The sequence below is a fragment of the Balaenoptera borealis genome, assembly GCF_965194805.1.
Source record: "Balaenoptera borealis genome assembly, chromosome: 15".
Lineage (NCBI taxonomy): Eukaryota > Metazoa > Chordata > Mammalia > Artiodactyla > Balaenopteridae > Balaenoptera > Balaenoptera borealis.
In genome coordinates this window covers 28869749-28897703 of record NC_138871.1, presented here as the reverse complement: position 1 = coordinate 28897703, position 27955 = coordinate 28869749, and the positions used below count along the sequence as shown (strand labels likewise).

The 27955-nt window shown below is 53.5% G+C and overlaps 1 protein-coding gene across 6 annotated transcripts; it reads right to left on the bottom strand.

Moving 5' to 3' along the window:
- Positions 1-139: 139 nt before the first annotated feature.
- FBXO41 (F-box protein 41) lies at positions 140-27479 on the bottom strand. Of its 6 annotated transcripts, XM_082356331.1 has the most exons (14): positions 27200-27479; positions 13780-13827; positions 12578-13611; positions 10828-11053; positions 10246-10319; positions 9620-9978; positions 8596-8837; positions 8247-8362; positions 7974-8126; positions 7736-7831; positions 6204-6322; positions 5887-6045; positions 4499-4614; positions 140-2820 (listed from the first exon to the last, which is right to left on the bottom strand). In XM_082356331.1, exons 3-14 carry the CDS (start codon positions 13471-13473, stop codon positions 2731-2733), a joined length of 2646 nt encoding a protein of 881 aa, XP_082212457.1. In that variant the 5' UTR covers positions 13474-13611; positions 13780-13827; positions 27200-27479; the 3' UTR covers positions 140-2730. The 6 variants fall into 6 exon arrangements, with proteins under 6 accessions (XP_082212457.1, XP_082212454.1, XP_082212455.1 ...); XM_082356328.1 differs by having other exon boundaries at positions 12578-15508; XM_082356329.1 differs by having other exon boundaries at positions 12578-13827.
- Between the last annotated feature and the right edge of the window lie 476 nt (positions 27480-27955).

Here is a 27955-nt window from a genome sequence, read left to right as displayed (position 1 = left end):
TTCCTAATGCTGCAGTTCACCTCACTGATGCCGTTCAGATCATCCACCTCCTTCCTACCTCAATGCATTTCAGCTGAAGGAATGTTTGGTGACTGGCAGATGTGGCCACCTGCCATTTACTTCCCTGAGGCAGATATGATTCCAGTTTCACCATCTTTTATTGGATACAGAGCCACAAATTCTGATGCCCATTTGAGTCCTTTTAAATACATACGCTCGGGTACATTAAGCAAAGGGCATCTATGGGTGATGTGGAGCAAAGTGCTGGGATGGTGATGCCTGGGTGGGGCAGAAGAGTGGGGCCAGGGAAGGCCCCCTGGGGGCTGGAGGTACTGGCGCCACTTCAGAAACAAAACCAAAAACTGCTCTCCACCCCTCTGCCTGATGTGCTTGGGGTGAGGGAAGCTCCCTTCTCACAGCTCAGGCCCACTGCAGCCTGGCTGTGCAGGGAAGGCAGGGCCTGGGGCCAGTTGTGGAGGTCCCCGCCAGCAGGGCTCGCTAGAGCCAGGCCTACTGGCACCAGCCATGAGGCGAGTCTGCCCCTGCATGCAAGACCCCTGCCAGGGCAAAGCTGAGGCCTGGGGCCCTGCCAGCAGTGGCAGACAAGGCTCGGACTTGTGGCGGGGAAGCCTGCCTGATTGTCGGGGCAGTCTTGGGACTGGCCAGGGTCCCAAGGGGTTGGGGTCAGACTAGGAGCTGGTTGCCTTAGTTGGCCCTGGTATTCTGATCTTCACCCAATCCTAAACCTTATCCTCAGGCAAGGCTGTAGATGAACACACTTGTCTGGGAATAAATACACACACGATACACAGCAATATATACAGAAATGGGGCCTGGGACAAGGCTGGGTGAGAAAGCACAGCCACCAGGGGTAAAAAGAGAAGTGCCAGGCCCCTGGGGGAGGGAAGTTACACTCATCAGGGACACATCCCATTGGTATGAGTTAACTCCTCTGGGCACTTGGGCCCTGCACCCAGTCACTGTCTCTCCCGTTTTCACCCCAAGTCCACCAGGAACTGGGTCTTTGGCACCAATAGTCCCTCTGGAAAGATCTTCAACTTAGCGCCCAAGAGGGACTGGGGCATGGGCAGCTCCCCACCGGCAGCCCAGAGGACTAGAGACCAGGACCAGGCGGACAGGCGGGACCCAAAGGCAAAGGACAGAGTCAAACCTTGGAGCAGCACGCCTTGGGAAGGAGGTGGCGCTTTTTTTTTTTTTTTTTTTTTTTTTTCCCCAGCAACTGCTGAGGGACTGGCTCAAACTCCACTCTCATGGGACTAGGAAAACATGAGCTGCCTTGGTCCTTAGGTGGTCTCCTGGCCAGTGAAAAGCCATGGTTCTGGGCAGCCCACTTTCTGTCCCTCAGGGATGCAGATAGATACAGCATCTCCTTTGTTCTCTGCCAGTGCTGTGGGGAGGCAGCCTGAATAAAGCATGATATACTCAAGCCAAGTACCCCAAGCCTCCCAGGTGCTGGGCTGGCAAGGAGAGGTGGTAAGGACACCAAGTGGCCATCACCCATGGGGCCTCTACACATGCTGGGACCCCTGGAGCAGGGCCTGTGTTGGTTTGCTCTCACAGATACTCCTCTTTTGCATCTCATCATCAGGTGTGAGATGTGGAAGAGGGCTCTCCTGTGGGTGAGTGAAGGATAAGGTGCTCCTAGGGATGGCCAGGCCCTCCATCCCTGTTCGCCATCCTCAGCCCTAGCTGTGTGCTTGCCAGAGAAGTGACCAAGTAAACAAAAGCTCTCCACTCAGCAGCAGGGCTCATCCCCCTGGGGAGAGGCAAAAATAGCATCAAGCTGGTGGGGAGCCTGCAAACCCGCCAGTTCTCAGGGCAGATATGAAGGCCAGGGCACACAAGTCTGTCAGCCCCAGGTGTGCAGCGGTACAGGCTGTGACCCATCGTTCCCATGGGCAGAGGCTTGGACCCGTGCAATATGCACCCCACACATCCCTCACACACTCAGCTGGAAAATACAGGGCGGGGGGCTTGGCGGGTTTCCTGGCAACAGCCAAACTTGTTGAGAGGCAAACTTCCCGCCAGCAGGAGAGGGGAGTCTTGTTCACTCTGCTGCCCCAGTGCTGGCGGTGCTCGGCGCTACTGCACAGAAGGAAGCTACGACAACCGTCAGGCCTTTCAGCACCACCTTTCTCCCACTCAAGCCTGCTGCCTGTGCACCCTGACCTCTCCCAGAACTGATGCCAGGCATTACAGCGGGCATCTTCCCAGGGAGAAATTGCCCAAAGCCTTGTACTCAGGGATGGAGGCTACCTAGGGCAGAAAAAGCCCTTCAGTAGGACAGGCTCAGGCCAAGCAGGGCATCCCTTTGTGCTTTGTCCAGGAGACAGAGGGTCACAGGGAGCAGGGGCTATGGAGGGAGGATGCAGTTGGCAAAGCAGAACAGACACACCCAGGGCAACCAGGCCGAGTGGACCTCCACCTCCCTTCCAGGCCCCAGACAGAGGAAAGTTGTGCTTCTCCTTCGTGGCTCCTGGGGACAGGGCTGGAGAGGTAAGAGCCAATGGAACCAGCTGCTCTGGGGTGGGGATGCCACACAGCCAAGGCTTCGTGCAGGACTGGACAGGGAGTTGCCAACGTGCCACCCTTGGTATTTGGGGTCTTCAAAGGGCAGGGCCAGAACAAGCCACGGGAGGAAAATCAACAATGAAAACAGCCAGGACACAGCTGAGTGGGGAGCCAGGAGAGCTGGGTACACTTCTGATCCTATGGGGGTCCCAGCTCTGGAGGCCTCCTTGCAGGGTAACCCAGAGCGGGGCTGATGTCCGTGCCAGGTTGCGGCAGAAAGTTGGGTTCCTGGAAAGGATTGAGAAACTAGAGGAGCCCAGCCCCAGCCAGAACCAGTGGCCTAATGATTAGGACTGAGAGCCCACCCTGTAACAGGAGAGAAGGAAACCCTAAGATGGACCTAGATCAATGTTTGAAAGAACTTTCCAAATGAAGGTTGGCAGGACCCACGGCCTTTGCGCCACTGTGGGAGTCCTGAGAGGCGGAACTGGGGAGACCTGAGTCTTTAGAGCCATAGTGCCAGGAGCTAGCCCTCTGGGAACCGTGCAAGGGTCGGTGAAAGCCCCCATTTGCATTTTAAGCCAGTGGTTCTGGCTCAGGTCCCAGCACTGCCTCCGGCAGAAGACCCCCAACACAGCCCTCAGCCTGTGGGGCCAGTGGAGATTGAGGAAGGGGAAAAGTCCAATGAGGGGGGGGGCTCTTCCTCATTCTTGGCCCCATGGGTCTGGCTCCCTACCAAAGCCACATCTTCAAGCAAGCTAGCCAGACGAGGAAGCAAACTAAACCACCCTCCTTCCGGACTCCTCCAGGCCCTAGCACAGAGGGCAGCCTAGTGATTCCCTCTCACGTAGCCTTGGGGACCCAAAGACCATCAGATTCCTGCCCAAGCACCCGGATTAGAAGTACATTCCTTGAGGACAGGAACTGCTTCTCACTGCTGACACCGTTTCCCAGAGGCTCGGGATTGGTGGAAGTTATAGAAACATGCACCTTTTAGCTCTGAATTTAGTTCTGGTGTGTCGTGGGTATGTGATGGCTGGGAGGGATCTTGTCTTTTCTACAGCAATAAAAACTCGAAGTTTTCTCTACCTTGGGAGGGGTGGTCTCGATGTCCTGGGGAGAAGTTCTGGACGAACGTCTTGCCCTTCCACGCCCACCCCACTACCTCGCTGCACCCCTACCTCTCACTTTCGGCTGGCCACATCCCCAGACCGCTAGGGTTATCCCTGGAAAATACGGACCCAGAGCCCCGGCGGGCTGCCTGGAGGGGGTGCCCCACAGAAGGCTGGGACAGGGCAGGGGGAAGAGAAGAGCCCTCCTTGCCAAGTCTGAGCTGCCTTGTGGAGCAACCCACTGGCATGGAGCTTAACAGAGGCTCCCGACCAGGAGGCTGGGCCTCACAAAGGGGAGACCTGCCCCAGCAGCCCGAGCGGCCGAGGCGCCACTGGTGGTTATTGCAGATCCTCAGGGCGATGACACCAAGTGCTGGTGGGACTCAGCTCTTCGCTGACTGGGCCCAGAAGGCTGCTCCAGCTGGGGTTGGGGTGGGAGTCGGGGGACAGCTGTCCAAGCCCCTGCCCTGGAGAGGCAGTGCTCAGGGCCAGGCCTGTTGCTCCACTGTCCCAGCAGGACAGGAGACTGACAACCCCTCCCCAGAAGCCAGGGATAACACTAGGCCTCCAAAGGTCTAGTACAAATCAGGGTCCCTCTGGAGGTCCAAAGAGAGTGCCCTGGTGTGGGGCTGGCAGGGGCCCTGCCGCCCCCCACCCGGGTTAGCAGCCGCCTTCCACCTTGATGTGCAGGATCTTAGAGAAGCCGGGCCTCCGCCGTAGGGCCTGCAGACCAAACCTGCGTTAGTTCCCCTCAGGGCAGACAGGTGGAACCCTCCCTTCAAACACCCAGGTCACCAACCCCAACCTAGGGATGCCACTGGGGGTCTTGGGCAGCCTCAGAGACAGCTGCTCACCTGGAGTTTTGTCACCATGTCCTCAAACAGCTTCTGGGCCTCAGGGCTGCTGGGCTCTTTGAAATAATCGGCAATCCCAACCTGGACCACAATGGACTTGAGGTTCCGGCAGATGCCTGGGAAAAGGTAAGGTGGGGGCCCATGTCTGATCTGGGCAATGGGGCTGTCTTCCCTCCTCTTACTAACTAACAGAATCAGAACCCTCTGAGAGACAGTCGTGTGCCAGGCACTGGGAGCAGATCCACGCTGCCCCGGGCTCAACTGGGCAAGGGGAGAAGGTGGAGGGTGAGGTCAAAGAGCAGTGGCTGTGGGGGACTCTGGGAGGACGAGTGGACGACAGCCAGCTGCGCAGGGGCTCTAGCACCTTCCCTGGCAGAGGGGACCGCTGTGCTCTGGTCTGGGCATGTGGAAATGAGTTACAAGGACGGAGTGGCTGAGGTTAGGCTGACGGATCTCGGCTGGAGCACTGGAGGCGGGGAGGCAGGGAACAAATAAGCGGGGAGCAGAGGGCTTAAGGGACTGGACGTTGCCATGAGGTCAGGGGAGGAGGAGCAAGAAGGTCAGGAGGCTGAGAGGATTCTAAAGGTTATGATTTTGGAGGCCAAGCAGTTAGTTCTGGTGGTCAGTCCAGGGTGGGGCCCTGAGGCTGAAGTGGGGGAAGAAGAGGATCCTGGAGATGACAAGAAGGTCGAGGAACCTTCAGTGCTCAGGACGTGAGGTCCTGCCAGGGGCCAAATGGTCCCGGATGATGGTCTACCCTTGCGCGTGTGCAGCCCCAGCTGGGCACCTGTGTCCTTAATGAAGGTGGAGGAATGACTGGGAGGGGAGCGGGGGCTGGAGGGAGGCAGGGGCCAGCGGAGGCGTGTGTGTGAGCCCCCTGAGAAGTGTTCTAGGGGGCTCACACACATTATCTCATTAATCTTCCCACTCATTCGGTTTAGAAGTCAGCTTAAAAGATGGGGATACAGAACCCAAGAGAAGTACAGTAATTTGCCCAAAGTCACACAGCTAATAATCAGTAGAGCCAGAACTGAGACCTAGGTCAGCCAGTTCCAGAACCCATCCATTCTGCCTTTGCCCTTGGCTGGAGGCTCGTGTGGGGGTAGATGGTAGATGGTGCTGAACAGCTCCTGCCTCCAACGTGGACAGAGCACAAGGCAATACATATCCACTGAACTGAACCATTTGGGTCAGATGCTGGCAGGCCTTAAATGCCACACTGGCCTCAGAAGGCACTGGTGGCAAAGCCAGGACTAGAACGCTGGTCAATCTGACCCCAGTGCTGGTGTTTGCTGACTAGGAGCGAGAGGGAGTCGGTTATGCTACTTGCTGACAAGACATGGTAAGAGGCAACAGTGGGACCCCACCCCACGCTCCCCATCACTCACTGTTGAAATGCAGCAGGGCCTTGGGGGTGACAGGGGTGGCCGTGAGCACCAACATCTCCAGTCCCTTCAGGCCTTCCCGGCAGACCTCAGCCGCCACCTCTTGGGTGATCTCCGACACGTGGTCCAGCTCCAGGACCTGCAGTCGCATGCAGTTTCTCGCTAGGAAGAGGGAAGAAGAGGCAAGGTCCTGCTGACAAACACCCCAGGTCACCTCCTGCCACCACCCAGGCTGCAGCCCCGAGTCCCTCTGGGATTTCAGTGTTGCATCCACGCCTGCTTCCCATCACCCCCTACCCCAGTCCCAGGGAAAGACTCACCGAGTGATGCCAGGCCCTGCACCCCACAGCCGGCACCCCCGACGCCCAGGGCCCGGAGGTGGGGCCAACAGCGACCGATCATCTGTAGGCAGCGGTTACTGAAGCGCGTGGGCTGCTGGCTGGAGAACAGGGTGGAGGGAGGGCTGTCAGGGAAGCCCCTGGCTGCATGATACCCTAAGCCTGCTTCTCTGTCAGGACCTGCCTCTCAAAGGCGAGGCCCCACCAACCACCCAGCTGTTCAAGTCAGAAACCTGGGATCTTCCCTGACTCCTCCTCCCTCACCTCCTGCCAAGACCTGCAGATTCTGATTCCTGAATAACTTTCAACCCACAGTTCAGACCACCATCCATATTCATCTGATTATACAGCTAGTCTCCCTGCCAGTTCATCCAGCGGCTGCTGACAGCCAGCCCCTCACTCCCATATCCTTTCACTCAGTCATTCAACAAAAGCTTCTCAAGTGCCTGTCATGAGCAAGAACAATTGAGCTGGGCCCTGGGGACACAGTGGTGACATAGAGACATGGTCCCTGCCTCCAAGAGGTGGGCAGTGGGGAGGATGACACAGAACATTCCTAGTCTGATGTAATCCCGTTTTTTAAGATCTAAAATCCCCCAGTGGCTTCCCAGTGCTTTCTAGACAAAATGCAAACATCTAAAACCCCTTAGGCAAAGCCTTCTGACCTTGGCCCAAACCTTCCTTTCCACACTCATTGCTCGCTGGGCCCTGCCCACCACTCACACCACACTTTCTCCTTCACTGAACACTTCATCACTTAATAATCGCCCAGCCTCTGCCATGTGCTCAGTACCAGGGATACAGAAATGGACATTCACAGCCTCTGCCCTGAGAAACATGAGTCTGGTGTAGACTGAAATATAGAGAAATTTTTGCAAAATGGACTACAGCAGGGGCCAGGACAAGGTGCAAGAGGAATGGAGACAGGGGAGCAGTGACAAATTCTACCAGGGTGTTAGTGACAGGACACTGGGGCACCCGGAAGGAGGTGTCATGTGGAGAGGGGCTTGCAGGGCAGGTGCAGGGAGTGAAAAAGCCTGGTATGTTTGAGGACTTCCAAGTAAAGCGATGAATGATCTCACACCCTGGATTCTCGGAAAACCAGCTCTTTTGTACATTATACAATGACCTCCCTGAACTGCCTTTCATGTGCCAAACAAACCTGGCTATTTCCAGCTAGTGTGGTAAATAGCCCACTGTGGCCTCTGCAGCCTTTATGCACACATCTCATTTGAGCCAGCTATAGTCCTAATAAGATCGACAGATCTAATACCCCCTTCACGTTACAGTTGAGAAACTAAGGCACGACTGGGTAGCCCAAAGTCACACTGCTAGCCGCCCAGGACATGATCCCAAGTCTGATTCTGAAGCCCTGCTCCTACTGCCTGAAGACACAGACTGATGAATGTGAATCTGTCACCCCAAACTGCATATGGAATGGGCCCAGATCTGCTCAGTCCTCAGCCCCACACCCAGCCCCAACCCTGCCCTTCCGCACCCCTGCCTGGGCTCACCAGGGGTGAAGTGGCGCCACCTGGAGGGAGACAATCTCTCTGCAGCCTGCGCCCAGGGCCCAAATGACCTCGTGGCCCACCGGGTCTGTGGCGCTTCTGTTGAAAAGACAAAGCTGGGGCCACCAACTCTGGTGGCCTCTGCTCCTTTCCCTTGGGCCACAGAGCTCTTGGGTCCCTTTGCCTGAGAGCCCAGGGATCCCTGGGGCCCGAGGCCTTGCTTCTTGCAGTGTGGACCCACCTGTAGGTGACAGCCTGCAGGGCGCGGCAGTAGCAGCTGGCCAGCCAGAGCGAACGGTCAGTGAGGATGTTGGGACAGTGGGAGATGCGCAGGATCAGCAGATTCCCCCCAGCCGCCTTCAGCAGAGACTCTAGCCCTGCTTCCAGACAGCCCCTGGGGATAGCCAAGAGGTCAGGGCACTGTTTGTGGCCAGCTCCTCCTCTGGGAAGCTTCCCGACACCACTCTGGGTCTGCAGCTCAGAAGCAACCCCCACCCACCCACCGTGGCCTCACCGGGTACTCCGGGCATACTCTTCTTTGCTCTCCTTCTTGCCCCGCTGCCGGGGCTTCAGGTTCTGCAGTGTCAGCGAGTGGGCCTGGGTGCACCACTGAGCCAGCATTGCCAAGAACTGCAGGGAGAGAGGGGTTACCTGGGGATGAGGGGATCTGGGTTTGGTTGGCTGGAAGTGGACCAGCCCCAGGATAGGAGGCCTCACGAGAGCATTTCGGGGAGTCAGGTTGGAGCTGGGGTGCTGTAAAAGGCTGCAAGGACCAGACCTTGCGGGGCCAGACTCTGCCAGGGAAAAGGAGGGTTCACAGCATGGGTGATTGGGAGGGCAGGGCGGCAGGCAGGGACAGGCACCTTGGAACAGACGCGGGCGTTCTCAAGCAGCACCCGTGTCCAGACGGCAGGGTGGCGGGCCACAAAGCGCCAGTCCCGGCAGACCTCGGCGGCATGTAGCAGTGTGCGCGTGTCCAGGTAGGTGAAGATGCAGAACAGGGCGGCTCGCATCTTGAGGATCTCCGGGCTGATGACCTCATTGGAGCGTGAGGGGCTGCCCCTCTCGGCTCGCCGACCCCGCCCACTGCCTCCCTCAGGGCGGGCTGCACAATATCACGGGGTCAAAGGTCAGTGTGGGGTATGGGTGGGGAGCTGGGGTAGGGTAGGAGCTGCAGGAGGAATGGGCGTGACAGAACCATGCCAGGGGACCAGCAACTTGGGAGGAGGGACAAAGGGCCTCTGCTTCCCCCTCCTCTGCATCACCCTCATTCCTAGTTTTGCAAATTAGAAAAAGGTGGCCCTTCCTCAAGGGAACTTTCTTTTTAAGGTCATATATCATCACACAGTCCAAAGTCATCCCCTAGATGAGGTGGCTGAGTCAAGGCTGGAGAAGGAAGGGGCTTGGATAGAAACCCTGCATCTGTGAACAGAATGCAGGTGAGAGGTTGCCCAGAGCAGCCACCGGGGCACAGCCATGCACCCTGACCCGAACTCTCCAGCCTCCTGACCCCGACCCACTCACATATGCACATGGCTTTGTGTGGATACAGGAGAGGGTTCGCCCTGCTGTCCCCAGGCTTCAGTTTGAACACTCAACTCCTCTCCTGTGAATGTCATGTGAAGGGACCCCCTGAGCTGTGGCATCCTTGTGCAATACCCAACCTGAGTGCCCCCGTGCTACAGCAGCGCCCTGTCCCAGCAGCTCCTGCTCCAAACTTGCTGGGCCCTGCGTGGGAGGGAGTTTGTCATTCTCATTGTGGGAAGTCTGGGGCCAGGCGAAAGGCGGTGCAGGAGCCCAGGAGATTTACTGCCTCTGCCCTGTGTCCCCTGAGAGCGTCTGGCACCATGGAAAGACTGGCCTCTCAGTCCCCCTCCCAAGACTCACCAGAGAGCCGGCAGCTGCTCAACGGCCCAGCCATAGCAGGCCCAGGGCGGGGGGCATCCGAGGGGCCCTCAGCCTCTGACTCGGTGGTTCGGGAGCCCACATCCGAGACGTCACCTTCCTCCCCCTCCGTGCTGTGTCGGCGAGGTCTGCGCTGCCAGTTCTGGATGGCCTGGCGCCGCAGGCCTGAGCTGCGAGGGGGCTGGGCCCGCTCCAAGCCGCCGTTGGCAGCCTGGACCCGTGTGCCCAAGCCCCCGGGGCCACTGTCCTCAGGGGCCCCCTCTTCTGGCCGGGGCAGCTCCAGACTGTCACTGTCATAGCAGCCTGAGCTCTGGGATGCAGCTGGGATGCGACTGCAGGCCCTGGGGTAGGGTGGACCAGATGGTGAGGAGCAAGGGGTCCTAGGCCTGCCTGAACTCCCCATGCCACCCCACCACTGGCCAAGGGCAACCCACCCACCTTACTTTCCAAGAGTCCCCTCTGAGTGTGGAAAGCCAGACAGAGGTGACCCGAGGAGGACGGGGGGAGGAGGAGAAGCCACGGCCCAGATGGGCCAGCCAGCCAGCGGGCCAGTGGATCTTTCCAGGGGGAGGGAGGGCTGTGTGGGGCGGGCCAGGCCCGCGGCTTACCCTGTGCTGGGAGAGGAGCCATGCCGTGACACCGCGTATGTGCTAGGCATGGCCAGGCCCGCGTGGTGTTCTCGCTGTGGGCCCCCAGAGAGGGAGGGAAGGGCAGGGGGGCAGAGGAGGCCAGAGGATGAGACGGAACAGGAGAAACAGGGTACAAGATGGAGAGAAGGGGGGGTGGAGAAGAGAGAAGAAGGAGAACAGTTGGGAAAGATGGACAAGTAGACAGATAGACAGCCCAGAGAGGCAGGCTCACCAGCCCCCTCCCCACGCCCACCAAGCACCCCAGACCCCGGCTTGTGGCTCCTGGGCTCTCATTTGCAGGGATGGGCAGAGGCAAACCCCTGCCTGAGGACTGGGGTTGCTGGATGGTATCTCACTACAGCCTCAGGGCTGGCACTTCTGCTGTCACAGGGGCTCCCCTATTCCTGGACCCCAACTTCAGGCCTGGAATCTGCTCATGGGGAAGAGCCAAAGAAGGAAGCACGGAACATCGTGGGGCGGGGGGTTGTCAGGCCATGTATGAGGCATGGTTGTAGGGGGTCAGGTGTGCAGGTGGAGGAGGGAAGGCAGGTGGGCACTCACCGTCCTGCCTGGGCCCCGGGTACTGGGCCCAGCACCACTTCCCCCACCTCCGCGGCCCAGGCTGGCACTGGGAGTGCTGCCACAGCTGCTGCTGATGACCTGCAGCTGCCGCTCGGCGCGGTCGGCCCGCTCGAGGAGCTCCTCGATGAACTGCTGCAGCCGCAGCTTGGCGCTGGCCTCCCGCGCCGCCGTCTCCTTCAGGAACTGGTCAATCTGCACCACCTCCCTGGGCCCGGAGCAGTCTCTTTACCCCAGTGCCTTGGCCTGGCTGCCCACCCACCCTCCGGAGGAGACCCTGAGCGGCAGGGAGAGACACGGGCACAGCTGGCCGCAGTGTCCGCTCGTGGTCACGTGGGCACACACAGAACACACCCAGGAACACTGCCCCACACAACACAACGGCACACACAGAAACGCAAGCGCACGCTCCGAGTCATACACGCACACCCCACCAACCCAGCCCTAAACACACAACCAGACACCCTGCTCCCCACAGAGATACTCACAGGCGTGCTCAGTCACACACAGCCATCTCCTCCCTCCAGAAACACTCACGGGTACACACTTACAGTCCACACAGCCCAGCAGACAGCCCCCCACGCTCATGTACACGTACTCATATCCCGTTCATTCACAGGCACACAGTCTGAGGCACAGTCCTACCAACACATTCAAACACACACACTTTCAGAAACATTCTCAGATTCAGAAAAGCACACTTATAGTTGCACCAACCTCCAGGAGTTGCACGGACACACAGTACACTTAAGAGTCATGTGAGTATTTACTCTCGAGTGCATTCACAGTTCTTCATGCATCCATTCACCAATTACAGGCACCCTCTAGGCGCCAGGCACCATTCTAGGTGTTGGGGTGTCCAGCAGTGAACAAAGCAGAGAAAACTTCCTGCCCCCCCATGGAGCTTATATCACAATGGGGACGAATAAATAACATCTGTGTACTTCATAATTCTACACTGAAAGACCAGAGGAATGAGGAGAAGCCAGCAAAGAAGACTGAAAAGAAGCCAATAGAAAGAGAGACGGTAATTCCAAGGAGAGTGTCTTAGAAGCCAAGTTAAAGAGGTGTTTCAAGGATCAGCTGTGTCAAATGCTGCCAATGGGCCAAGTAAGATGATGACTTGGCCTCGGTAACATGAAGGTCATTTATGACATGGAGGATAGTGATGGAGGTGGACAACTGATCAGAGTGGGTTCAAGAGAGAAAGTGGGGAAAGAAATTGAAGACGAGGAGTAGAAACAATATTTTCAAGGAGTTTTTCTGTAAGGAGGAGAGAAGGGGCGGTAGCTTAAGGGGGAGATAGGGTTAGGCAGAGTGGAGAAAGGACCGTATGTCTGTATGTTTTTAGTAATGATACAGTAGATAGGGAAAACCTGACGGCGGCAAAGGGAGAGGGGAGAATTGAGCCATGTCTTTGAGTAGGCAAAAGGGAAGACGATCTGGTGTCACAATCAGGAACTGGCCTTGGTAGGAGGATAGAAAAGGAAGAGAAACCGTCTTTACACACGCGGTCACACTGCCATGGACCCAGAGTCCTAAACACACACCTTCATGACACTCTTGGCCACACGCGCACCACCTTTACATGCTAGTGGCCACCGATCCCATATAATTTGGCCACATACATAGCCACACCCACGGTGGTGGCGGCGGCACAGTGACACGCGTGGTCACCTACTCAGGAACATTCGCGGACACACCCACCCACAAGGCCCTTCGGGCCACTCACTGCTGCTTGCGGCTCAGCTCCTGTTCCTTGTGCACCAGGTCCTGCTTGAGCGAGGCCAGCAGCTCCACACTCACGTCCACCTGGCGCGAGAGCTCGGAAGCGCGCTCCTCCAGCTCCTCCTTCTCGCGCCCCAGCCGCGCGCTCTCCTGCCGCGCAGTCTCCAGCTCCGCCGCCTTGCGCTCCAGCTCGGCCTGAAGCCGGCCCACCTGGCCCGCGATTTTCTGCTCCACCTCCTCGCTCAGCCGCTCCAGCCGTCGGTCCACCTCCAGCTTCTCCAGCGCGCGGATCTTGAGGCGAGCCAGGCCCTCTTCGTAAGCCACATCGGCGGGCGAGGGAGACGCGGGTGAGGCAGAGGCGGGCCCGGGGCCAGGCCCGGGCGGCGGCGTCGAGCACGCCGAGGAGGCCACGGACTTGCGGGCGAATAGCTCCCCCAGCGGGATCTCGATCTCGCGGAGCGCGTAGCGCGCGGCGGCGGCGGGCACGAGGCCCGGCTCAGCCAGCTCCTCGCAGGGCAGGCTGGCGGGCACCAGGTCGCCAGGGAAGTGGGCGAGGGGTGCGTGGTGGTGATGGTGGTGCAGCAGGTGTGGCGCCGCGGGGGACGGCCCGGCCGCCTGCTCCTTGCCCTGGAAGGACGTGCTCTCGAAGACCTCGCGCCGGGCGCCTGGCACGGCCAGCAGGGCGGCAGGCTCAGGCGCCAGAGGGAAACCGGAGGCGGCGGCGGCGGCGGCAGCCGCGGCCGCCGCGGCGCCGTCGCAAATGCTGTTGGTCTTGGAGAGGATGTAGAGCGTCTCGTACGTGTGGCTGTACTCCAGGTGCGCGCGCAGCGACGACAGGCTCCGGAAGCGCTTGTGCTCCCCGCAGCGGGGGCAGCGGTAGGGCAGGTCCAGCGAGGCCATGGTCCCGCCGTACCCGCTGCGCCCGGGCTCCACCGCGGCCGCCCTGCGGGTCAGCCGGGCGCGCTCATGGGGGGCCGCGGGCGAGCCCCCCTGAGGGGTCAGGCAGACTCAGGGCGCTGGCGGCCAGGGGCAAGGAGGCTAGAAGAGAGGGAGCAAGCCTTAGGAGGGTGGTATCCGTCCCCACCTCCAACCCATATCCCCCACCCATGACAAAATTGACTTCCCCAGAAAACACGTGCCCAGAAGAGAGAGGCGAGGGGAGACCAATGGCCAGACCTCCCAGAGGGGACTGGCCTGCTCCAGTACCTGTGTGAGGGCTGGGCATGTATGAGAGTGAGAAAGAATGAGAATTCTCTAAGAAAGAAAAAAAAAAAAAAGCATTAGTTTTATTTATAATAGTTACAACCTGGACATAACCGAAGTGCCCATCACCAGTAGAATGGATAAATTGTGTTATATTCATAATGGGATGTTACCCAGCAATAAGAAAAGGAACCACTGGTACATGCAACAACATGGGTGAATCCATTTAATATTATGCTGCATGAAAGAAGCCAGACTAGATTGCATACTGCTGGATTCCACACATATGGAGTTCAAGAACAGACTAAATTGATGATGATAGAAGTCAGAATAGAGTTTACCCCTGGGGCCTATACAGACTGGGAAGGGGCAGGAGGGAACTTCATGTAATGCTGAAAATGTTCTCTATCTTGATATGAGTGGTGGTTATACAGGTGTATATGTAAGGTTATACAGTTTATACATATGTACACTTGCGATTAGTGTACTATATGTACTAGCTTGTTACATCTCAAAAAAAAAATGCTTATTTCGTGTCTTGCAAACCACACTCATTAGACCAGCTGGACTATATAGGTACCATGTTGCAGTGACCAAGATGTCACCTCACCTGATGATACCTATGTATGTCACTGTTCCCGTTCCTGCTTCTGTCCCACTCCCTCCCATCCCTGCTCTGCCCTTTGCTTCAAGGGCCATGATACCTGTCTTCTCCAGGTTCCTTCTGGCACAAGTCACCACCCTTCCTGGCATCCCACTCCTGGTCACCCTGAACGCCTGCTGCCCATCCCCCCTCATCTCTGGCTTCCGGTCACCCTTCCCCTGCCTTGTGGGATCCCTACCCTATTCTTCACTGCCCTCCTCTTCCTAACTGGCTGTGACCAGGCTTCAACCACCTCTGCTATCACTGTGCTCTTCCAAGTCACAGACCACCAGCTAATCAGACAATGTAGTTGTCATCAAAGGTCCTCACCTACTTCGTCCCTTGGATAATACTACTGACTGCTCCATGTTCATAGGCTGCCATGAAGCTGCCCCGTTTGGGTTCTCTGACCTTTTCTTCTTGCTGTCTTCCTAATCTTCCTATCTCCTGATTGGAGGTCTGCCTTCAAGCCCCCTTTGCCTCTATCTGGTTCACTCCCACAGTCTGGTTTACTCACATCTTTAAGCCTTGACTCTCAGCTCTACCTCTCCATCCTGACCTACTCTTGAGTTCCGTTTGCCTTCTGGCTTTCCACATGGATGTATGGGTGGATGCCTGTTCCCTTTGCCAGCCCAGCACCCAGTCGTCCCCCTGGCAACAGCACCCTGCTTTGACCTTGGGGAACCATCCTTCCTTCCCCACTTTCTCAGTCCATGTGGTCTGGGTGGCGGTTGATGGTTCACCCTTGCTCCATGGGTAAGAATGTGATATAGGCCTGGCCAATCAGAGTCCTGAGATGGGCACAGATCACCCAACTTGAGTCAATGAGTCATTTCTCCGGGACTTCTCTGGCATTACTGGGGAAAGCATCCTCTTTGGGCTCAGGTTTCAAAGCTGATGGGGAGGGCCAGAGCTGTGAGGGCCATCTTTGCCTCCTTTGGGAGGAACCACCTGGGAATGAAGGCAACACAGACAGGTAGAAGTAAGATGGAGAAAGATTCCTCACACTGTTTGAGATCCTGGTCTGTTCAATTGTGTGAGCCAATCAATTCCTTTTGCTTTAGCCAGCTGGAGTTGGGTCTGTGTTATCTGCACCAGAAAAAATTCCAAACTCAGAAATTAGAATCAGAAGTCAAATTTTTTGGGAAAAAATTTTAGAAGGAATTAGCTGAACTAAGAGGGACAGTACCGCTTCCCCTGCTCAGAAGTTGGTGAAGCCTGCTACACAGCAGCAAAGCAGCTGATTAAACTCTCCCACGGCCTCTAGAGCTCAGATGTTCCTACCAAGGCTGGAACTTTAGCGGACTTGTAGAAAAATGTCCAACAAGAAAGAGACACACTCTGGCTAAAAGGGGCCCATCTGAAAGCAGAGAGGAAGAAAATGCTCCTTTGCCCAGAGAGGCCCTTTCTGCCTGAGGCCAGTAATTCAATATGGCTGAGAGTCAGATAATTAAGAGCCAGTTCTCCGCTTCTAGCTAAAGTCAGCTCAAGCAAAGACAGGCAGGCTGGAAACACAGAGGGAGACAAACCTGGGGCCTGATAGGCTCTTGACTCCTCAGGCCCTCTTGAACCCCTCCTGCTGTGCCCTCCCAGCTCAACAGAGGCAACCGTTGCTTCCAATACAAGCAGCCTTCCAGTGGGATGCAGCTTCAGGGAGAAGGGGCAAACGAACTCTGCCTCTCATCATAGACTAGGAGTTTGCATTGCCCTGCGGCAGAGGCCTAGCTAGAGCCACAGAACCACGGGCTCCTGGGACAGGCAGAGCACCAAGCCCTGTTGCTAAGAGACAACTGCTCCTCCTCCCCCAGCACCATCACCAGGGACTTGATTCAAGAATTATAACTTTCAATGGGTCTCTAGTTTGGTTAATAGCTCTGGGGATGGCTGAATACGAACTGACTGAGAGCTTTCTAATCATTAAAGGGATTGTATTGCCAGGAAAACCCCACAAACCTGGAAAACAAAGGCCAGGGATTACTCAGCCCTTAAAGTTTCCCACCCCCAAACCTGCACCAATGGGAAGTGACCCCTCAAAGCCCCTTTTGCACATGGCCACAGAGCATGAAGGATAAGGGATGCTCTCCGAGACAGCAGAACCAGAGCAGCCGATAGGTGGGCCAGGGAACCTCATCCACGCCGACTGGTCAAGCATGTGGACTGGGCTATGGACTTGTGACCCCTGAGTGTTCTCCCTCACCTCCCCTCTTCAACTGGGAGGGTTTTGTTCTTTCAGTTATCCAATTTTTCTTCCATCATTGTAGTTTGGCCATAAATTGAAAGACCATGAGGGGCTAGCTCAGTACCACGACAGATACGATCTTGAATTGGGGCTGGGCATGGTAAGTGGTGAGAACTTGGAACATCTCCTTCCGGAGGTGGGACAAGTGTGTTTTAAGTTTTGTGAGGGACAGTTGCATTATGATAAACAGAGAAAATTTTTAAATTATACGAGAAGGGGGATCTGTCTAGATCTTGGACAGAGGTGGAAGGTAGTGGACATTTATTGGTTTTGCTGTTCAACTCCAGTCCCCCTTTGTAGGTAGACACCCCAGTTTTCCCTTGGAGAACCGTTCCCCGCCCCCCACTCTGAGCTGATGTTGTTTGGGTAGGGCTGACCCCACCCCCCAGGCTCCAGGGGAGCTCATTTGACCTTGGCCTGTTCATCAGTCACAGTTATCTCTCTGTACTGGGCGAATTTCCTAGGCCAGGCCAATACAGCCACTCTAGACCTGTGCTCAGCCGGCACAGTGTGAGGCTGGAGCTGCTGGTGGCCCTTTCTGTCCTCTCTCTGGGTAAGAAGAAGAAAAAGACTCCTCATGACATCCCTTGAGCACCCAGATCCAGATGTGCCAAAAATGTTAACCCAGGACTTGTCAACTGTGTGAGGCGGCAAATTTTTTTGGAGATTAAATCATTTGAATTGGTTGCCAGTAATGAGGCTCTAAACTACCACAATGACCCACAGCGTCAAAAAACAAACCTTGGACTTCCCTGACCCACTCTCCAGCATCCCCGTTTCCCTCAACAGTGCCACTGTCCTCCCAGGCACCCCACAGCCCTGGCCATCTTGATTTTGCTGTCTGCTAGCCATCAAGACCAGCTGATTTTTCCTTTGAATTCTCTCAACGCAACTGTTCTCGTCTCATGCTTTGTGGTTCCCCCCACCCCTGGACTGCTAGTGCAGCCTTTGGTCTTACAGCTCTCTACCATCCTATATAAGGCACCAGATGCCTCTGACTGGAGATAACTCCTGCTCGTGATCCTTCAATGATGCCGATCACCTGTCAGCTGCAGCCAAACTCCAGAGCTTCCTGCTTTGGCCTTGATGTACTCTTGCCAATTTGAAAAATGTCCTGGCTGTTTCACTTGCATTTTTTTGATGACTAATGGCTGGACATTTTTTCACAATTTATCAGTCATTTATATCTCTTTGGTGCCTTGACTATGTACTACTTTGCTCATTTTTATACTGAACATACATCTTTTCTTGTTGATTTTTGAAGTCTTATTTATAATATTGATCTTTTGTCATTTATATACTACAAATATTTTTCTCGAGTGTGTTGATTAGCTTTTACTTTTGTTTACAGTCTTTATTGATATACTAAAGCTTTAAAGTTTCCTTCAGTAAAATCTTTAGGATTTCTCATTTTGTTGTCATGCTTAGGAAGTCCATCCCTATCCAAGGATTATATAAACTTTTAGTACTTTGTGAGCTCCCTTTTTAAAAAAGTCCAGAACGTTTTTTAAATTAAGGGCTTTAAACAAATAACCATAATATTATAACTGACAATGACTGATAGCATGCAAATATTTCAGGCTGTGTGGTTTCCTTTATACACTGGACTTTTCATCCATCTAGAAATTTTTGGTATGCATGGTGAGACAAGGATTTTAAAAAACCCAGCTTTTTTGTTATGGAGATTTTCACACATATTCCAAAATAGAGAGAATATGATGATGAACTCCTATGTACCCATCATCTAGCTTCAGAAATTATCAACTCGTGGCCAGTTTTTTTCATCTGTACACTGTCCTCCGGCTTCACACCTCCTCCACCTCCACCACTGGATAATTTTGAGCAAATCCAAGTTATTGTATCATTTCATCTAAAAGTACATTAGTATGTATAAGATAGGGACTTAAATTTCTTTTTAAAAACTAAATATTAGTCATTGTTCTAACATCACCATCTTTTAGGTATATTAACACTCAAGAATCTGAAAAAGTTGGTATAGACGATCTTATTTACAAAGCAGAAATAGAGACATAGACATACACAACAAACGTATGGATACCAATGGGGAAAGGGGAGGGTGGGATGAATTGGGAGATTGGAACTGACATATATACACTATTGATACTATGTATAAAATAGATAACTAATGAGAACCTACTGTATAGCTCAGGGAACTCTACTCAATGTTCTGTGGTGAGCTAAATGGGAAGGAAATCCAAAAAAAGAGGGGATACATGTATACATATAGTCGATATACTTTGCTGTACAGTAGAAACACAGTATCGGGGACTTCCCTGGTGGTGCAGTGGTTAAGAATCCGCCTGCCAAGGCAGGGGACACGGGTTCGAGCCCTGTTCCGGGAAGATCCCACATGCCACGGAGCAACTAAGCCCGTGCGCCACAACTACTGAGCCTGCGCTCTAGAGCCCGCGAGCCACAACTACTGAGCCTGTGTGCCACAACTACTGAAGCCCGCGCGCCTAGAGCCTGTGCTCCGCAACAAGAGAAGCCACCTCAATGAGAAGTCCATGCACCACAACAAAGAGCAGCCCCTGCTCGCCACAACTAGAGAAAGCCTGCGCGCAGCAACAGACCCAATGCAGCCAAAAATAAATAAATTTATTTTAAAAAAACGTTAAAAAAAAAAAGAAACACAATATCATAACGCAACTATACGCCAATAAAAATTTAAAAAAAAAAAAGCGAGAGGAAAAAAAACCCCTCAAACAGTTGCCTTGAGGGGTAAATCCAAAAGATGGTTCTCTGAAAAGACCAACAAAATAAATCGCCCTCTGGCAAATCTATTCAAAGAGAAAAAGAAAGAAAACAAATACATAACACTATAATGAAAAGAGGGATATAACCACTGACACAGAGATTTCTTTTAAATTACTGAAATGCTACCAGTTACAACCCCTGGCCCAAATTTTTGAAAATCTGGATGAACTGAATGCTTTTCTAGGAAAATATGAATTATCAAAATTGACTCAAGAAGAAATAAAAAACCTGAATAGACTAATGGCTATAGATAAAACTGAGGAAGTTGGCAAAGTGACCAGGTGTATATTATAAGGAGAACTTGGTTCACACACACACAACTGTTCAGGAACAGGGTTATTCTTCATGCGTGTTCAGCCGGCTTTCTGAGCGCCTGTGTGTGCCTGTCCATCTCAGCTAAGCGCTGGTCCTTCCTGTGGGGCAATCTTGCCTACACAGCACCTTGCTAGCCAGGCTTCTAGAAGAGCAGGGGAAGGGGGAGGCGTGGGGGTATAGGCCTGAGTGTGGATGTGCAAGCTAGAGGAAGGAAGGGGCTTCTGGGATCCAGGTGGCTCTTCACCTGAGGCCAGCCCACCCCACAGTTTCCCTCCATCTGCTGGAGCTGAGGAATGGCTATGAATCATTCTTAGGAATATTTCTGCCTAGATCTACCCACCTCCTCAGCATGAGCATGAAGCTTTGCCTGAACGCAAGCAAGAAGGTGATGGAGGGAGGAGGGGAGAGAAGGAATGGGCAAAATAGAAGTGTTGTCTATTCAAATTCCATCACAATCCTGTACTGTGATCACCTTGACAGAACAGTCAGAGATTTTCCTTTGCATTCTAGTCTCCCCAAATCAGCAACCTCTGCAGACCTAAGACCTGCCTCCTTTTTCAGCCTGGCCCTGCCTCCTTGCCATCCTCAGAACTTGTTATCTCCTTCCCCCATTTCAGACGTCTATCTCAAGTCTACTTTCTTTTTTTTTTTTTTAAATCTAGGGGGATTCCAGGGACTCCAGTCCCCAGTCAATACTATTACTACCTAATTTTTTTTTAATTTATTAATTTATTTGTTTTTGGCTGCGTTGGGTCTTTGTCGCTATGCGCGGGCTTTCTCTAGTTGCGGTGAGTGGGAGCCACTCTTCGTTGGGGTGCGCAGGCTTCTCATTGTGGTGGCTTCTCTTGTTGCAGAGCATGGGCTCTAGGCACACGGGCTTCAGTAGTTGTGGCATGTGGGCTCAGTAGTTGTGGTTCGCGGCTCTAGAGTGCAGGCTCAGTAGTTGTGGCACACGGGCTTAGCTGCTCTGCGGCATGTGGGATCTTCCCGGACCAGGGCTGGAACCTGTGTCCCCTGCATTGGCAGGGGGATTCTTAACCACTGAGCCACTAGCGAAGTCCAAGTCTGCTTTTTTTTAAGTCCAGCCCAAGGTTGTTTTCTTTGGGTAGAAGACTCAATCAGAAGCATTAGCTTTTTTTTTTTTTTTTTTTTTTTTTTTAAGGCTTTCCAGTGTGTGAGTTTCATCTCCTCAAATAAGACCAACCATGTCAAGATGTGTGTCTTCTCTGGCTCCTGTCTACTGTCACATTTTCACATGTTGACTCTGCCAGAAACACAGATAGTCTTGCATTTTCATGGCCTCCACTAACATGTAGTCACTGGGAGTTCCTGCAGTGAACATTATTATTTTTATCTGCTCAACAAGTCTTCTTCACCTTCTGGTAATAGCAACATCTCATCTTCTCTTTGGTGAGCTGCCCCTCCCCACTCCATGTGGTTCTGACAGGGCTGCCAATCCCAGTAGGGTGGACCCAGACCTGACCAATCACTGTACCCCCATCTTCTTGGCCGTCATGATTCCTCAGGCTGAGCCAACTGAATCCTTCACTGAGAATTTATATGAAAGACTGAGGAGTCCTCTTGACTCTCTGGGATCACATGCTAGGGATGATGAAGCTGTCTATGGCCTTTTGCAACCTCCACCCATCACATGGAGAAAACCCATGACTGGTGGGGAGAAAACGTGGCAACACTCAGAATGAAGCTGAGTCAAGAGTTAGAGAGTCTTCACCCACTTTTTTTTAAAAAATATTTTTCTTATTTATTTATTTATTTATTTGGCTACATTGGGTCTTCGTTGCGGCACATGGGCTTTCTCTAGTTGCAGTGAGCAGAGGCTACTCTTTGTTGCAGTGCATGGGCTTCTCATTGCGGTGGCTTCTCTTGTTGCGGAGCACGGGCTCTAGGCATGCAGGTTTTCAGTAGTTGTGGCACGCGGGCTCAGTAGTTGTGGCCTGCGGGCTCTAGAGCGCAGGCTCAGTAGTTGTGGCGCATGGGCTTAGCTGCTTCGTGGCATGTGGGATCTTCCCAGACCAGGGCTTGAACCTGCATTGGCAGGTGGACTCTTAACCACTGCACCACCAGGGAAGTCCTTCACCCACTTTTGAAAACCTGCGTACAGTTATGCCCAAGATCCACTCATCCCTCTTTTTTCCAGTTATATGAATTGGTACATATCCTTTTTTTGCTTAAAATAATTTGGGTTGGGTTGGATTTCTGTCATTTGCAATCAAAAGTCTTAACTAATACCCTTATAAATCTGTATTTCAAACCTAGAATTCTCTCCTAAACACTATTCCAACATGAATTCATTCAACGTACATTTACTGAGTACCTGCTCTGTGCCATGAACTATACCAGGTGCTGTGCTAGGGATGTTGAGGACACACAGACCTACAAGATCCAATCCTGGCCTTCAAGCAGCCTGTGATCTGGGGCAGACTAAGGGATTGGATGGTGTAGTCATGAGATAAATGTTATGCCAGAGACTGGCACAGAATTCTACACTTAGCTTGAGGAACTGGGGGGGGTTGGGGAACCCCTAGATGTAGTAGCATCTAGGCTGACTCTTTCTTTATTATTAATTTTTATTGGAGTATGGTTGCTTTACGATGTTGTGTTAGCCTCCACTGCAGGCTGACTCTTGAAGAGCAAAATAGAGTTGTCAGGTGAGGAAGGGCAATTATAAGGTTGGGGAGGGGAAGAAACAATCCTGAGCAGCAGAAAGAGCACATACAAAGGCAAGGAACTGAGAAAGAGTATACCTCTCACAGGGAAGGAAAATGTAAACTCCATGAGGGTAGAGACATTGTCTTTCTCGATCACTGCTATTTCCCCAGCACTTAACAACAGTGCCCGCTAAGTGCTCAGTAAATGTTTGTGGAATGAAGGGATGGCAAGGACTTAATCAGATGTAGTTTAGAGAATGGACTACAGAGGGCCAATGTCAGGAAGAAGGCTACAGGAACACAACACGGAAATTGTTAGCCAAGGTAGCAGGAGTGCAAATTGGGAGAAGGATGGATCTGGGAACAATTAAGAAAGGAGAGGGGAGAAGGCTTGGTGACAGAATGACTGCGGTGGGTACGAAAGGGAGGAGTCAAGGCTCAGGCTCAGGTTTGGAGTTTGAGCTTCTATGTAGATGGGGATGAGGCTCAGTAAGGAGGGAAAATGAATGAGGGCAGGTTTGGGGGAGAGAGAGTGAGTTTGGTTGTAGATTCCATGAGTTTGAGGTTCCAGTGGGCCTTGGAAATAGAGATATTTGGTACATAGTTTGCAATATGCAATATGGAGCTGAAAATACATTTTTGGCAATTTAAGCATAAAAACAAAAGTGGATGAACAGGACCACGGAGAGGGTGCAGAGAGAGGAGAGCAGGGGGGGGAAAGGTGGACCCTCAGAGAGACAGAGGAGGGAGAAGAACCAAGAAGTTCCTAAGAACCAGCAGCAGAAATTGTTATTCTGGCAGGAAACCTTAGGGAAGAGAGGATGTCATGGATGGAAGGAGTGGGAAGGAGTATAGAAAACAGTGTAAACAACAGGAGTTGACAACTCAGGTCAGAGCAGAGGTGGAAAAGGTCCACTAGTGACTTTAGAGAGGGCCACTTTGATGAGCCTGGCTGCTGTGGGTTGAGAAGAGAGTGAGGTGAGGATGTGAGTAGACGCAGGAAGCTCAGCTGTGAAGGGAAGGAGGCTGCATGGGAGAATCAGAGACAGTATTGAAAATGAAAGACACCTGAACATATTTAAATGCTTCTTAGAGAAAACCTAATTTTAATCTATACCATCACTTCCGCTAGGCTGAGGCATGGATAACTCAATGCCTCAGACCTGTAATTTATAGCAATTCTTTTTTTAAAAGTGTTTCTTAGAAGCAGCAAGTAGGGAAGACGAAATGGATGATATTTCAATGTAGGTGGCTGAGAGCTTAATATGACCAATAGTGAACTCATGATACCACAATGCTCACCCTGAAACCTGCTTCTTCCTCCTGTTTCCCATCTTGACCAACATGCTCATTGTCTACTTGGCACCCTGCGTGCAACCCCCAACGCATCTCTGAATTCTCAAAGTCCCCCTCAGATCTCATCAGTTGCTGATTTTTGTCAACACTATCTTCTAAATATTTGACTCTATTTGTTGCTTTTCCTATAGCCCTTTTCCTATTATCCTCTTCTATCTGGACACTGATACTGTTTCTAACTGGAGTCTCTAACTCCTCCAGCTTTGAACTCTCATGGTTTCCTCAAAAAGAGATCCAGTCATGTCACTCTTCTTCTTATAAAACATCTCTGAAGGCAGGTCATCTTCTAAGAATTCAAGTCCACCCTGCCTTGCCTGACCTCAAGGCTGACTGGAATGTGACCACCACTCAGCCTTGTCGGCCCTAGCTTACGCTTCCCACGTGCATCCTTAGTGAGCCCTATGGGGCTTAGCTTCACTGAGAAGTGCCATGTGATGTCATATCCTTGAGTCTTGGCTCATGCTGGTCCCTCTTCCTGGGACTACCTCCTCTAATCGGTGAATTCTGCAGGCCCAGCTCAGATGCTACCCTTTCCATGAAGCCTTCTACCCCCTCCTCCAGCTCAAGTCACATCACAACATGAATCAGTCCTCACCATAGCTCTTCACACATGGTAACAAGTATCACATACTGGATGGTCATGGACCTGTTTGCACATCAGATCCTACCCTTCACATACATTGGAGGGCAGGGGCAATGCAACTGACTCATCCTCACACCTTCCACACACACAGTAGACCTCAGTATATTCTTAGAGGAATCACAATGAATAATGGAGGATGAATTGATTGATTTATGTAACCAAAGTGATTTCCACCACTCATCGTCATGGAACTGGGTGAATTTGGTTACAATTAAATCAATCCGAGAATCACCTTGAATAACATTTGCTTCCCCAGCTCTGCAAGTCACCCACTGGAAGGTAAGAACTTGCTGTGTCTTCTCAACACTGTCTCTCTAGCAGAGCTCCAAGGCTTAGGACTTGTCTGCTTCATTCTATTTTATCCACCCAACAAAAAGATGTCAAACACAAAGGCCCATGCCAGGCACTGAGGACACAAAGATGACTAAGACAGTAATGCTCTCAAGGTGCTTGCAGTCTAATAATCAAAGCAGTGAACATTGACCTACTAGTTATTCTGGTGAGACAACATGGTTTTCACTTAGCTCTCACGACAGTGCTGCCAAGTACGTAGTATCACCTCCAGTTTAGGATGAGGAAATTGAGGCTCAGAGTGGCCAAATCACTGGTCCAAGGCCAGTAAGTGACTTAAACTGTTGCTTTAGTGGCACCCAATGAGCCATGCCTCCCAGTATTCTTGCCCTTATGCGGTCCTCTCCCACACTGACTCAGAGCTTGGCCATGTGACTTTGGGCAATGGGACATTAAAGCCTGATGCAGGCAGAGGTTTGATAAGCAGATCCATAGAGCTTATCCTCTTTGAATACTTCCTCTTGGGATCCGGCTGCCATGTAGAAAACTTGAGCTAGACTACTGAGTGATTAGATGCCACGTGTGGAAAGGCCCTGGAGGATGAAAGGCCATCTTGATGTTCCTTTCCAGCCAGTCTCTCTCAACTGTATGCACCTGAGAAGAGGCAAGCGAGCCCACAGTCACAGCCAACCCACAGACCATAATAAATAATAAATCAGTGTAGTTTTAAGCCCCTGTATGCTGGAGAGGTTTGTTATACACCAGTGAATAACTGAAACAGTGACAAGCTGGGATTTGAACCCAGTACTATTTGACTGACTTCAAAAACCATGCTCTTAGTTTCAGTACTATGTTCCTTCTGGTTGGGAGTGGAATGTCATACCAATACTATAATATTCATAGGTTGGCCCATAGTAGCACTCAATAAGCATTTGTTGAATGAATGAATAAAGGGTGTGGTGGGCTACCAGAGAGGTAGGAAAGTCCAGGGAATTCAAAGGCAGGTTGGCAATTACCTTTCCACAACCATGACCCCCTTTCCCACTACAAATATTCCAAAAACAAATATTCCCTAAATCTAGAAACAAGTATGTGGATATCACCAAACTCCCTCTCTCGGTCTCTTTCTCTGTTAAATTCAGATCAGGCAAAATTGAGAATTTCACAGAGTTTGGTTTTCGATGTTCATTCCCCTTGCCCCCAACTCTCTACCATGCCCCTGGCATCTTCTCTCCCTCCCATGCCCCTGGCATCTTCTCTCCCTCCCACCTGGCCTTCTGGGCCCAGCAGCTCTTTCTCCCTCTTTCCATATAAAATCCACACGCAGGAAAGCAGAGAAGGTGGAAATTACAGAAATGGGGGAGGAAGATTTGGATATTAGTAGATGGCATTACAGGCCAAAGAAATGAAACTCTAAGCTCAGTGCTTCCAGGAGACATCTGCCAGCAGGTGGAGGAGGTATTTTAAGGATGGGGAGCCAGCTGGAGGTGTCCCTGTGGTTGGGGAATAAAGGAATGCCCCCTGAATCCCCCAAGAAGGCAGAGGCTCTGGCTCTCCACACCTGGGGCTGTGGCCCAACATCTGTAGCTCCCAGAGTAGTCACTATAGCCTGGTGAAGACCCACAGGGGTCACTGTGTCCAGTCCGCTGCTTCTTGGCAGCTCTGACACTGCCTTTTCTGTTCTAAGCTCCCCCTCATTCTTAGGCTCCTGCAAGCATGCACACACCCCCCAAGGTCACACACACATGGCTCCAGCACCTGGATCCCACACCCTAAAAACCGTCTGGGCCCTTCACTGCAGACTCAACCTAAGGAGAGAGCAGGCCCCACTCCTGCTCACAGGCAGACTGTGACAAGTGCACACAGGCACCGTGGCACACACTCACATGCAAAGCAATGCAGTGGGGAGCACACATCCAGACCACTGTGGGCACAGTCACCGGTGGAGGCACTGGGATATGAGGAGACATAAACATGCGTGCACACACATGCACACCTCCAGACCATCCAGGCTTAGCACACGTGCACAGGGGCACCCAAACCCTCCCACCCTCAGACACCCGCACAGGTGCCCAGCCAGGCCGCAACACCAAGCCCCTCCCCCACCCCTTTTCAGAAGCAGGTGGAGAGGGCTGGGGTTTGAGGGCGCTCTTCCTCCTCCCTCCCTCTGGCCCCAGCTCTCCAAGGTCCAGAGTCCCAGTGGGATCTGGAGCCCGCCCCGCCCCCCAGCCTGGCTCGAGGAGCGACTGGCGAGAGGGGGGATGGGAAGCCTGGTCTCAAATTGTTCTGATTTTAAGTCCTTAAATTAACCCCTTCCTTGCCTCTGCCCTGGCCTGGCCTGCCCAAATCCCCTCCCCCGCCCCGGTCCGGGAGCCTCTCCGGCCTCCAGAGGGCTGTGGGAGAGAAGCAAGAGAAGGCGGCAGCGGCTGGGGTCCTCCCTGCCTTCTCTCCAGGAGCGGTCCCGCAGCACGCCCGCGACTCGCCCTTACCTACTCCACCCCGCGACGAGGCCAGGCCCCGCGGCCCTCGGCTGGGGGTGCAGAGGCAGCCCCCGCGTGCCCGGGCCAGATGCAGGGCCGCCTCGGGGCCTCGGATCTCGTTACCCTCCGCAGCCTCGGGTGGCCGCCGCGGCTTGCGCCCCCGCCTCCCTCCCGGGGCGGGGGCGGCCAAGCCTCCCAGCCAGTCGCAGCGGGAGGGGCACACAAACAGGGTGGGGGAAGGATGGAGGAGGGAGGAGGGGGCGCGCGGCCCGAGGAAAGGAAGGGAAGGGGGAGGGAGGTGGCAAGGAGGTGGGGCGGAGCCGGCCCCTCCTCCGGGGCGGGCTCTCCTGCGAGCTGGGGAGCCGCAGATACCGCCAGAAGCGGCTGCGCCGGGACCCCACGTTTTCCGCTGAAGGTGGCTTCGGTGGGGGAGGGGTCCGCGGCGCCGCCCTGGGGGTGCAGGGGCCTCTCCGGCCGCGCTCCTCCTGAGTCCCTGTCTTCCGGGGTCGCGGCACCGCCCAGTGCACTCTCCCTGCCCCGGGGACCTCCGGTTGTGACCTCTGCTGCCCACCTTTAATCCGAACCTCTCCGCCCTAACCCTTCCACTCTGGCTTGGGCCTGCTTCCACTCGGGGCACATCCTGGGGTGGGCGATTCTGTGGGTCGGGAAGAGGGCCGGCGCGCTGCATTACTCCTGGGATCTGCACCACGGGCTCTATGCAGCCTCCTGGGACGCGCGCCTGGCTGTGCACTCAGCGACCCCGGG

Excerpts from the sequence above, each read along its gene's own strand:
- FBXO41 (XM_082356328.1), bottom strand. The coding sequence starts at position 13,473 with ATGGCCTCGCTGGACCTGCCCTACCGCTGCCCCCGCTGCGGGGAGCAC. Across the intron at positions 6,046-6,203 it reads GCAGGGCCTGGCATCACTCG|CGAGAAACTGCATGCGACTG; the intron begins GTGAGTCTTTCC and ends CCCTCTTCCTAG. Across the intron at positions 2,821-4,498 it reads ACATGGTGACAAAACTCCAG|GAACCCAACTTTCTGCCGCA; the intron begins GTGAGCAGCTGT and ends AATCCTTTCCAG.